This window comes from Pelecanus crispus, chromosome 20 (assembly GCF_030463565.1).
Source record: "Pelecanus crispus isolate bPelCri1 chromosome 20, bPelCri1.pri, whole genome shotgun sequence".
NCBI lineage: Eukaryota > Metazoa > Chordata > Aves > Pelecaniformes > Pelecanidae > Pelecanus > Pelecanus crispus.
The window spans coordinates 5,928,051-5,940,372 of NC_134662.1; the positions used below are offsets into that span (position 1 = coordinate 5,928,051).

The 12,322-nt window shown below is 47.5% G+C and overlaps 2 protein-coding genes across 2 annotated transcripts in view; one reads left to right on the forward strand and one right to left on the reverse strand.

The window, feature by feature from the left end:
• The window catches only part of CPAMD8 (C3 and PZP like alpha-2-macroglobulin domain containing 8), a 61,389-nt gene extending 57,373 nt beyond the window's left edge, over nt 1–4,016 (forward strand). Inside the window, exons 42-44 of the mRNA XM_075723464.1 lie at nt 1,725–1,893; nt 2,201–2,463; nt 3,736–4,016. Coding sequence (XP_075579579.1) covers nt 1,725–1,893; nt 2,201 — 170 coding nt within the window. The 3' untranslated portion in view covers nt 2,202–2,463; nt 3,736–4,016. The remainder of the gene's footprint in view (nt 1–1,724; nt 1,894–2,200; nt 2,464–3,735) is intronic.
• Nucleotides 4,017–7,155: 3,139 nt separating this feature from the next.
• F2RL3 (F2R like thrombin or trypsin receptor 3) lies at nt 7,156–9,240 on the reverse strand. Its single transcript, XM_009492474.2, has 2 exons — nt 9,150–9,240; nt 7,156–8,468 (listed from the first exon to the last, which is right to left on the reverse strand). Exons 1-2 carry the CDS (start codon nt 9,238–9,240, stop codon nt 7,393–7,395), a joined length of 1,167 nt encoding a protein of 388 aa, XP_009490749.1. The 3' UTR covers nt 7,156–7,392.
• Nucleotides 9,241–12,322: the final 3,082 nt, after the last annotated feature.

Below are 12,322 nucleotides of genomic sequence, written 5' to 3' on the forward strand. Positions count from 1 at the left end.
ACTAGCTCCGAACAGGAACATCAGCGTGAGCTCTGCTTCCAGGTGGAGTCCTCTCGCAACACTCCCTGGCAGGCGCATTATTCACAGGACCGCTGTTCTTTTAGGACTGATTGAACTGGCAACGGGCCATTTTTCCTTTCACCCCATCGGTGTTCGGCAAACATTGGCTGAGGCACAAACATTTGGAGATGGGGGAGTGGTTTGTGTGCAACAGGAAATGTCGGCCTTTCATCTTTGCTTTGACTCCAAAGCTGCATTCCTGGGAAGAGTGAGGTCTGTGATGTTAATTCTGTCCCTGGTGGACAGCAATCATCCATTCATAGAACGAGCTCATGATCTGGCAGGTTCTCACATGGAGAAGGCCAAGAAGAAGTGATCACAGAGATTGACTCCGCTTTCAGGCAAGCGTTCCCTTGCCTAGGGCTGAGCCTGTTGCTGGGAGGATGTGGGAGGCAACAGGGAAGAGCCTTCAGATATTTTATTTCTAGAGAACAAACATTTTCAAAGTCCTTGACGAGTGTTCTCCTTAAATAAAGCCAATTTTGAAGGGAGGGAGAAGGGGGACTTTTCCTCCTTACAACAACTATGTTTCAGTGACTGCTTTGGTTTGGATTAGAGCAGTGCGTACGGAAAGCAAACAGGAAAGATGGACAGCTGAGCTGGCTCGAGGAACAGTTTAGAAAATGGGGACCTATTGATATTCCTAGAAGTTTTATCTTGCAGTCTTACCCTCTGGACAGTGAGCAATTACCCACCAGAGCGCGGCACAGCCTGTTTTGAGTGGTATATGTACTGTGAGTGGCCTGCCAATGTCTCAGTAGAGACTGGAGTGAATGCAAGGAGGATAAATATCTGTTTCTGCCTGTGATGTGTGTGTTCCTCTCTTAAATGATGGAGGTTTCTCCGTGGTATGTGACTCTGCTGAAGCAGATGTATCTCAGCTACTGCTATTTCAGGCTGAGGGAGAAGCGAAGGGCTTTGATGTAAGCTCCTGGCCTGTTGTGCCAAAATCTTCATTCTGGTTGGGCTGAAAAGAAATCTAGCTGCTTAGACTGATCTTTTTCATGACATGCGCCAAGTAAACTGCTCTAACGCAGTCTGCCCTTTAGCTTTGTAACTGACTTTTAGAAAATGGTGCTTAAAAGAATGCACACGTTACACGTCTTCATATGGATTGGTCTCTCCTTAACTGAGGTACTTCGCTTGGACCTAGTCAAAGGAGAGAGATGTGTTTTCAGGGTGCAGAGTAACTCATCTGTGACATCTGGTGTTCCCAAAGATATCTCTTATCTTACTGTATAGAGGACTTGGTGTGAACTGGTTCCTAACTTAAGCACCTCAGTTAATGCCTAAGATTAGATACTTTAAAATGAAACTTTGAGATTTTTCCAAGTACATGGCCCTCTTTTTTTTTTTTTTTTTTCTTCCCCCTTTTTGATTTCTTTCATTTTTTCCAGTGCCCAGGTCTTATACTGGGAAATTGAAAATTCTGATTTACAGCAGCTTTTCTCCTTGCATGTGAATCTAAGCATGCACCTGTACGTCCATTGACATGTGTAGCCTCCTTTACTCACATAAGGCACTCATTTGGCCCCTGATTTGCCTCCCTGATTAACATTCCTTTCCTTTTATTTCATTCTCCTTCTCTATGATGCAATATATGGTGCTGAAATGCAGTTTCTTTGGCTAAAGCACAACCTGAGACTCTGTGGTTTCCTTTCCAGCAGAGGAAGGCCCTCCGCTACAGACAGATCTGTCATACTACTCCTATGAATATGACCCAGACCCCTATGTGTCAGAAGCGGATGTTTTTGAGAATGTGGCAGAACTGACAACAGCAAGCATGTTAAAAGAAGTGGACAAGATTCAGGAAGTAGTAACCACAGTAGAATGGTGAGCCGGAGAGCGCGGGATCATAAATCTCGTTTGACAGTCAACATATAATGTACTAACTCATGTGTTGGGTCAAATGTATTCAATTCTTCAAAAGGGGCATTCTTACAACTGACTTGCTAACCTTTTTAGCAAGGAATCACCAGGAACAAGATCCTGCTACGGCAGCATATAAAAGTCTTTGTGACCTGAATGTCTCCGTCCCTAGCAGAATAAAAAGTGACCTTTAAAGCCCAGCCCCAGAGATGTTTCACAAAGATGTGTAATGGGGAAGTGACTTTTCTTCATTATGTTCTCTTTTCAACAGAAATATATAATTTAAATAAAGAGAAGAGGCTCAGAATCAACTCCTGTATGAGTTTGTTCCCTCAGACGACCTGCTGCAGAACAGAAACCGAACGATGACTACTTCCTGATGCACTCAGAACTGTAGGCTTTGCTGCCCCATGGGGGGGATCTGGAGCGCTAGGGGGGACACTCAGCGTTATTTTTCTGTCAATTTTCTTGCCTTTTGTGCATCTTCTTTGGATTACTTCCAAGGATGGGAGACCAATATACTGTGTCCTCTAGGTGAGAAAAATAGGGGCTGGAATTCAAACCTGTAGACCGTTTCAATGTGTTTTCTCTACTATCAGGATACTGCAAATGCCATTTCCTAGCTACCTTTAGAAGCTAAGTCCAGGCCTTGTGCTTAGCTGAACTGCTGTTTGAGGAAAGATGGCTGAGAAGTTTTCTCTCAAATTATAATAATAATAAAAATCAGTGTGTTTTGCTAATTATGACATAGCAAGAGGCTAATCATCTTTCCCAGCCCATAAGTCTATTGTACCCACAGCAATGTCCCACAAGAGAAAAGCTTCCCTCGTGGCTCCGTGTTCAGGAGAGTTGTTGGGAGGTACATTTTACAAGAGAAAACTGAAATCCAGTGTCAGGGCTGAAAGGCTTGACTGTCCACCGTGTGGCTGCAGGCTTCAGGTGGGGCGTTTGCCAGCCATAGCAGTGACAAGGACTGGGTGGGTGAGCCCTCTTAATGTTGCACTATGTGCTGCTAAGGGCTGCTTGCAGCCTTCTCGGCCCCTTTCCTCCTTGTCCGCCTGGCATGAGGATAAAGCTGACCCAAGGCGCAGTCCTTTTAAATGCTTGCCTGACTTCACCAGTCGCTGTTATTCTGCTTCCGCTAGGATCCCCGTACGGCGGTTGTCCTGGATATGGTAATCTATGCATAGGCCCTGGGTCTGCTGGCCAGTACAAACCACTGGTGTCACAGAGGCTGGACTCCCTTAGACTGACCTGCCCCAAGCAATGTGGTAAAACTAAAAACAAAAGCTTTGTGTTTCCAAAAGTGCAGGAGCCAAGATTTTTTGGTTTCCCTTCCTGCCTGGAGCAGCATTGTTCTCTTTGGAGGAGTTACATGCAATTGCCTGTTGCAAAATAGTGTTAATATTTTATCTTCCCACTTCTATTGTTACCAGGACCCAGAGTGGGGTGGAAACTCCTTTTGAGGGTGTTTATTGGTGAATGGAAACAGGAAAAAGCCCAGCTCCATTCATTTTTAGGGCTTGTTTACACAGGAACCATGACAAGAATATATCCCAGTATAGACATTCCATTCCAGAATAAAAGCAATTTATTCCAGAAAAATGTCCACATGGGGACAAAACAGGAGGTATCCCAGAAGTTGGGCATATGTAGTTTCCAGTCCTTTTTGTCTGGGGCCAGCTATTTGCAGAATGTAGTTGACATGATGAAGGTCTGGGTCTTGAAGTTCCCAGAAATTTCGGAACTGCTTTGCTGGCAAGTTTCCAAGCCTTCCTTCATGGCTGCTCTGAGCTCTCCTCACAGGATCTTGACGTGGCCGCTGCCCCTATGTACCCACTGCTTCTCAGCAGAGGTTTTTGCCACGTCTCTTCAGTGTGCATGAACAGACCGTGTCCTCACTGTGTCCGCACAGCACAGCAGAAGCACTTGCGGCTGCATTCCTGTCTGGCAGGTAAATAAATGCCTTTAAACTAAATTCCATCTCCTGTAAGCAACTGGCATGGCAGACGCTGGCTATTGTGTACACACACAGGACTGAGTCAATATTTATCCCCTGGGTAAATAACAGACCTAGTGTGAGCTGCACCAAGAGGTTTGTGTTTTGTTTTGGTTTTTTTCTTTTCTAAATATCAAAGCTGCATAATACAAATCCTGCTGTTTGCTGGTTCCAGCCTCAGCTGTTTAGTGCTTTGAGTCTGGGAGAATGAGACATTTAGTCACCCTGATAATGTCTGTGTGACTGGCTTCCCACAGAAGATGGGGCCTGTTCCGGGTTCTTCAGCCTCCTGTCCTCTGTCCCTTTCTGGCTTTAGTTTCCTTTTCTTGTCCATTGTATGCTTTTGGATAGATATTTGAAGTCATTTTATATTGCGTGGTCCTCTCACAGATCCTTGGGCAGTCAGACAGCATCACCACTGGGGACAAGGAGATGAAGTTAGGGCATTTCAGCCAAGTATTAAACCTGACTTTCTTCCCTTTCCTCAGGCTCTGGTACACGTAATGTACTAATTCAAGACGCAGACATCTCCCCATTGCTGCCAGCTAAATAATTCCTCGTGGTGGTGCCAGCCCATCAATCGTGGCCTTGTTCTGTGGGGTGCACTCACCTGTTTGAGGCAGAGGAGTCTTGCTTCTGTTTTACAACTAGGAGAAAAGCCAGAGAGACCTGGACCCTCAGAAGGCAAAGGCAGAGCAGCCTTAGAGTCCTTAAATAGAGACAGTTGGAACAGGACAGTGTGAGTGAGGTAACGTGCCAGGGTTTCTGAATCCTGGAGCTTGACTTCACCTTGTGTGCTTCTTCACAGCTTTGGCACTTTCAGGGAGATCACTAGTCCATCTGCTCTTGGCAGCCTCCGCCTCCCCCCAGTCTTGCCACACCAAACTAGCTCATTTCTGTAGTTAAAAAAAGTCATTTTATTTAAGGAATTGAATATAGGAACCTGCAATTACTCAGAATCATAGAATCATAGAATCATCTAGGTTGGAAAAGACCTCTAAGATCATCCAGTCCAACCATTAACCTACACTACCAAGCCCACTCTAGACTAATCAAGTCTAATCAAGTCAAGTCAGCTGTAGTTGCCTTTTCTCCCCTATCACAGGAGTAAAGGAGCAGGTCTCCACTGTCTTCTCCACCCCAACTGATGGTCCCTCTGTCCATGGCTTTCCCCTGTCCCAGATTTATTGTTCATGTTTCTTGTAATCATCATTAATTCTTATCTAGGAAAACATTTTCCTACATTATTTTTCCTCTGTTCTTCAAAATCCTACTTGGAATATATAAACTCTTTAGGACTAGGTCCATGAGAACCACTGGACACAGCACAGCCTTATCAGACTCGATGTTATTCAAAGGCTTTGGCCCCGTTCTGACTCTGAAGCTTATCAGTCACGCTCACGTCCCTGAGAACAGAAGGACATCTCAGCACTGAAAATGCAGGCTCCAGCTTTGTGAAGACCTGCCATCATAGTTTGGAGAGAAGGGATTGATGTTTCTCACCAAGGAAGAGACCAACTCAGTGGTGGAAAGCCAGCAAGGACAGCAGCCCTGCTGCTGCTTTGGGCTTTGAACTGTTTCTGGCTTAGAGACATTTGCCTCCCTCTGTCAGAGAGGTGCTTCTCCTTTCTCTGATGGTCCCTCATTGCAAAAGGAGAAAAGTGCCAGTGGGTTTGTAAGACACAGAGATTCCTACTTACATCAAGTTAGGTTGCTGAATAGCTGCAGCAGTGCTAGTTATCAGTGATTTTTGCTTGCAATCCTTTCAATGAAATTAATATTTATATATTTGTAAGTGTACATTATGCAGAGTAATCATTACCATGGTATTTATTTTAAAGCAATAGTTCCCCTGTTCTTTCTTGTCCAAGTGTTTTGGTCTTGCCTCTTTCCCTTCTTCTTAATCAGCCTCAGTAGAAAACAAATACCAGAAGAATGTTCAGCTTGCTTGAAGAACATCATTGAAACAACAGCACTTGCTTTGCTGACGTCAACTATTGACATTTAATGCACAATAACCTGGTTTTCATTATTGTGAATAGATCATCTATTTAGAAAACCTCAGCTCAGTTTGGGGTTTGTTGGTTTGGTTTTTTGGGTGTTTTTTTGTTTGTTGGTTCTTTTTTTTTTTTTGTACTTGCTATTCCTGAGTGGCAATAGCCCTGGCTACACCAGGTCTCCTGTGTTCAGTAGCTGGCACATCCTCTGCACGTGCAGTACTGCACCCAGAGGAGCTAGGCTCTAGTTTTTCACCTGCATTTCTCCCCCACATATACATGTACATGCAAACAGTTCTGTGACCATTTTTGGTTTGTTCACACAAATCTTAGCAAGTCTGAGTCCAGAAAAGGGTTTGGTTTAGATCCTGATAAATATTTTATTAAAAACTGATTTTAAGACAATCTTGTCTGCCTCTTCTTCTTCATATTGTAGGCTGTAAGTTTGTTTGATCGTAGGTTATGGTGAGGATGAAAGTCATGTCTGTACCAGTAAAACTACAGAATTCAGGAACTCTAAGGATGTTTATTGCTCATTTTCTACCTTGTTGCTTACTGGGATATGACCTGGTTGTGTCTGAGAGATGAGCTGGCTGTATTTTGTCATATTGGCAACAGGTTCCAATAAGCAACAAACTTAGTCACCGGTGTCATAAGAGACAGCTCTTGATTGTGTGGGGCATTACACAACAGAAGTGTGGCGTTCTAGAGCGAGGGTTTTATCAATTCCTTCTTTAATATTTCCCTTCAAGAGACATAATATTTTTTAAAAAAATCCGTTAATACAATCTTTGACCCCCCCAAAATTATGGATGCATAATTATGGTCATTTGCAAAAATAGGTATTAGTAAATGGGATTTTTACACTTGTTACCAACAGTGGGCTGATATTACTACGGTGTTGCTTACTAATCAAGCCAAGAACGTATTTGCTAGAAAAGCCATTCTCTTGACAGAATATTTTAGCTCAGGCGAGTACCTTTCACAAAGGTACCTCCTAGTACTTTTGAAATGTTGAGAAATTTGGTTTTGCAAGTGCCTGTACTTTTTCAGTTTTGGGTGAAGAGAATATGCATTCAAGGACAGCAAGCAAGTCAGTAGCAGAAAAAGAAATAGAACACAGATAGCAATCGGTCTGCCAAGATGCATTAGGAAAAGCAGACCTGGGTATATTGGCAAGAGCATCCCTGGCAATATGTGACCAGATGAGAAGTTGCATGCATTGTCCCAGTAACAGATCTATACATGTTCAGCACTCCACATCGCATCTGGACTCCACGCCTCTCAAGGAATCCTGTGGTCCAGGTTTATTCAGTTTTAGCTATGCAGACAGGAGAAAGGACTTGTCTGCTGGGAAGTACTGCTTGCTGCTCTGGATGAAACTTGTGGGATCCTAGTGTTGTCTTCATCTCATCCCCAATGTATATTGTGAGTGCCTTGGGAGCCGGGAGCTGGGGTGGAGGCGGCTTACACCAGTGAATCTTTGGAACTTTTTTGAGGGAGCGTTTCCTTGGAGGTTTTCAGGGATGTGGTGTTTCGTTTTCTGTGACTGAAGAGTCTCCTTCTCACCTTATCCCGGAAGTCTTCAGAAACGTAGTAGTAGACAAAGGGATCAGTGCAGCTGTTAAAGGTACTGATGGCCAGGCTCACCATGTAGCTGATATACAGGTTGTCGCACAGCTTGGACTTGCAGCCAGAGTAATGAACAAGGAGGAGGACGTTGCTGGGTGTGTAGAAGGCCACAAGTGTGAACAGCACAAGAGCTGTGAGCTTCATAGAGTAGGAATACTGCTTCCCACTGCCCAGGAGAGCTCGCAATACTGAGCAGTAGCTGAACAGCATCACCACCAGAGGAGCGAGGAAAGCACAGGTGATCAGGCAGACGAAGCAGTAGAAGTAATACTCTTCATTCTCGTTGCTGGGGAGAACATCGTGGCAAAGAGTGATGTCTCCTCCGTACAGGGGATAGGACTGCTGGTGCAGAGTCAGGGGCAGGGTGAGGACGGCAGCCCAGAGCCAGACGGCACTGCAGATGCAGGCAGCAAAGGTGGGGGTGCGGAAAGAACGTGAAAAGAAAGGATGCACCACGGCCAGATAGCGATCAACGCTGATGCATGTGAGCAGCAGCACTGAGCAGTACATGTTCCCGTAGAAGAAAGCTGTGGTGAGCCGGCACAGGCCTTCCCCAAAGGGCCAACTGTTCCCCAGGAAATAGTAGAAAATCTTGAAGGGCAGCACCGATACGAGCAGCAGGTCTGCGGCAGCCAAGTTCATCAGAAAGACAGTGGAGGTCAGCTTCTCGGCCCTGGTGGCCAGGACCCACAGGGCCAGCCCGTTCGAAGGCAGCCCCACCAGGAAGACGAGGGCGTAGAGGCAGGGGATGAGCAGCACCGTGACCGCGCTGCCCAGCTGCGAGCCTGTGGCGTTGTGTATCCGCAGGTACGTGACGTTGTTTATGGTTACCTTTTCCCCGGGGATGGCTCGGGGTACTGGTGTGATCTCTGGCGTCCTTACCTGCTCGCTGGTGCTGTTCTGAGAGTAATCTGTCAGATAAACGCAGTCTGTTACTTGCTGTTTGCGCAGTTACCCTGGTACTTTGCAGAGCAGGCTGCATACATGGCGCTTACCCCAAAGGTTACACTTTTGCATTTTATGTTGGGGTGCCTAGAAGTGGGAGCGTTCTGTAACATACTGTTGTGTGATGGGCACAAAAAGCTGGCTAACATAACGAGGTGTGCAGGAGTAACCATCAGCAACCTTACTGAAAATGGACACGATTCCTCCGTCGTGTGGTTTCCCACAGCTCACAGATGATTGCTGTGTTGTACAACTACCAGCAGGCCTGGGAAACCAGAGAGCAATTCCTCCACCCAGCTTTTAAAAGAATCCTAAGATCTGGGGCCACCCCAAGGTGAAGTCATGGCTGTGGGAGTCTAACTTTTAGCTAAAGGTTTTGGTTTCAAGTGCTCTCTGTTTTACTGCTCTAACTTTTCTTTCCAGTTTCTTCCACCCCAGTTTCTTTCTCTTCCCTATCACCACCTATTTCTTTCTCTTCCCTATCACCACCTGTCACCTCCAGCTTCAACTAGAGCACGCACGCAGCTCAATCAGAGCGCGCTCCCACGCGATAGCTTTAAAAAACGAGTTTTCAGGGATCTTACAAAGGTACCAAGTATCCAGTACTTTAAGAAGCAGCAATTTTTCACCCAAAGGCACGCACTCACCGTCGTAGTCCGAAGAGGCCAGGCAGAGTCCCCAGAAGGCGCAGCACAGCACGAGCCGGCGTGACAGCCGCCCGCTCCCGAGGGTCTCCATTCCGGTGCGGGATGCAGTGCTGCGCTGCTGTGCTCAGCTGTGTGGGAGAGGCAGCGTTAGTGACCCTGCTTACGCGTTTCCTTCTGTTAGCCCTTAACTTTCGGAAGCACCAGGCTTATTCCGCAAAGGATGAGGCTCGTGGGGGGCTGTCACGACGTGCACGGGTACGTGTGGCCCAAGCAGAGACTCGGCTCCAGCGTCAGACGCAGGCCTGGGAGGGGCACGGGTATCCCCACAGTGTATCCGGGCCATGCTTCGTCGTCACAGCTAGACAATGGCTCAAGTGACTCATTTGGGCCTCCTTCCTGCTCCAGAATATTCCTGGAAATAACAAGTGTGGTCAGATTTGATGCAGTTTGAATTTGGTTTAGAGCGTAAACTGAACTTCTGACCTCCTCTGGCAAGCATCCTTCCACCTAAGAGAGATCCAAGTGGCTCCGTGTGAGATTCGAGGTCTTTCCCCACATCCTGATTCAAAACGCTTTATGGTAGCGCGAACTGAGGAGATATCACCCCCTCACAGAAACACAAATGAAGTGCAGGAGAGCTGCAGATCCAGAGAAGCCTCCCCAGCTCCCAGGGATTCCGCAGGGCCCTTGCAGCCTCATCTCGCGGCACTTGAGGGTTTTTAGCGTCTGCCTTGCAGTCCTCAGGTCAGGCCGGGCCTTTCAGAGTTCTCCTTTCTTTATTTCTCCTCCTGCTCCCTGGCTAACCAGGGCACAGAGCTCCTGCACCTTCCTTCTTCATATCGAAAGTCCTGTGGGTCGGAGCTATTTGCATTTGAAAGAATCGGCACTGGCAGGAGCCTGGCGCGCCATAACGCACGAACGCAAGTGGCAAGGTCTCACGGCTTGAAGGAGACACTGTGCTTCCGCTGATAACCCACCAGGAACAGGGAGAGCAGCTCCATCCGAGCAGGAAGGGGGCCTGGCAAGGGTGCACAGGAAGGCTCTGCTGTTGGGTAGATAATGGTGAATTTCAGTCACTCTTGCCCAAGAAGAGCCGTGTTTTTCCAGAGATGTGCAGTCTCCACCCAGTGAACCCCCGAGAGGGCTGAGCTCTCAGCTAATAGCTCGGAGCAGCGGCATGCTGCTGCCACACGCCTGCTGTTGTGTGGGCAAGACGACTCGCGTAATGTCTTAAGAGGGACGGGCAGATGTTACCTGAACCTTTAAGATCCTGTGCTGCTTGGTGCCCCCTTCTCTAACTCCCTGAGAGCGTACGTCCCTTCCACGCTCTGCCTTGCACAGCATTGCTGGGAAAGTTCTAGATCCTCTCCCATCGCCCAGCGTGGCCGCTTCCCGGTGGTCATCAGGTGGGTAGGCAGGAGGCCACAGCTTCAGAGGCTGCTGGTTTTTAGGCTTTTGCTCTCCAGTCCCCTGCCTGGCTCTGCAAGGGAGTAAAGACAGAAGCTGGAGTCCGGGCAGTAGGAACTGTAAATTTGGTTTGGCAACCTGAGTAGCAGCTCGTTTCTTTCTCCTCGGCTTATGAATGGCCTCTTCTGTGAAGGTTGCAAATCTGAGCCTGGCTGCTGTTTGATGAGATTCTTCTATTCCAAGGAGAAAATGATCCTATTTCCTTTGCTTTCACCATATTCCCACATCCTTGTGCCGAGCGTGTCGAGAGGTGGAGTTCCACTGGCAGGGACAGGGAAGATGCAATGTTAGATGTTTTGCTTTTGTGATTCTCTCAGGATTTATGAACCATTACAGAATGACTCATGTGGCCACATATTTTCCATGCCTCAGCCAGGATCCTTTCCATGCTCTGTATGCAAAAAATTAGACATAATCAGGTTCAGATAGTGTGCAAATCGTAGCCCTGCTTCCCATGGCCAGGTCTCTGGAGTGGAGCAGAGAGAGGTTACTCGTTGCTGTATCCTTCATTTTTCAGATGCTGTGTGATCTTTAGTGACTGCTTTAGATGCAGAACAGCTTGCTTTAAAATTCTAATGCCAGAGGTTTGTCACGGCTTGTTAACATCTCTTTAAGTTGTGTGATCCCTGCCCTGTGGGGTAACAATTTGGTTTTAAAGTAATTCATTGTGCAATAGATCATCTCCTGGGAGAAGGCGCTCTTTTATTCCATGGCTCTGAACCCAAAAGATGTAATGCTGGAAAACAGGCTCGGGATTGTAAAGCTCAGAGGGAGGGTACAAACACCACCTGGCCTGTCCCATACATCTTCAAGGCTTGGAAGAGCAAGCTTTGGTAGGCAGATAATGGGGCTTGCTATTTCTGCTCTGTTCCAGCAGCTCCAGAGAGTTCTTCAGCTGCAAGGCAGCAGGTGTGAAGACCGAGCTGTTGGCGCAGCTAATACCTGCCCCAGGCTGAGCTCGCGCTTGCGATGCAGGCACGGGAGGCAGCTGGCCGTGGAGGCAGCAGCTCTGCCTTAGCGCCAGCAGCGTTTCCACCAGTGTCAGCACAATCTCACATTTTCCATGAATGCGATGCTGGCCCTGCCTTTCCCAGCCGCCGGGTGTGCAAGCATCTGAGCCTTCTCAGATCCACGAGGCACAGAAAACTTCCACCGACTACTGAAATAGAAACGGTGGTCCTTTGAACCAGGATCCCCCCACCCCAGATTTGTCTCTGCAGGCTCTGGCACGTACAAGACGACTTCGTGCCGTGGGCACCTTTCCTGACTTCGCCATCCCGCCAGCTCCCCTTCCTCTCACTTCGCCAGGTCTCTTACCTTCACCCTGAGACTCTCCACAGCTCCAGGGAATCTCCCTGCTTCGCTTCTCCTCTGCTTGTTCCACACTTCTCCTGTTCCACTGGGATCCCACCCGATCTTTTCCCTTGGTTATGCCTCACCTTTTGTGCTCGCGCTCTCCTCGCCGCTTGTCAGCCTTATGCTGGTGTAACACTTTTGCAGAGAGGCGCTTTTTTTTTTCAGAACTACTCTTCCGCTCGCTTGCGGTTTTTACTTCAGAGTGTAGGAAGTCTGCATGAGGCCATGTTTCAGAAATATCTGAAGTTTACTAGCATTGCTACAACTCGCTGGATGTTCTGGAATAACTTCTTCTGGTCCTTTCTCAGCAAGATAATGGCACTGGGGTAGGGGCTGCCTTGCCTGATACA

Coding starts and splice junctions, on each gene's coding strand:
- F2RL3 (XM_009492474.2), bottom strand. CDS start 9,240: ATGGAGACCCTCGGGAGCGGGCGGCTGTCACGCCGGCTCGTGCTGTGC. Junction 8,469..9,149: donor GGCCTCTTCGGACTACGACG/GTGAGTGCGTGC, acceptor TTTATCTGACAG/ATTACTCTCAGAACAGCACC.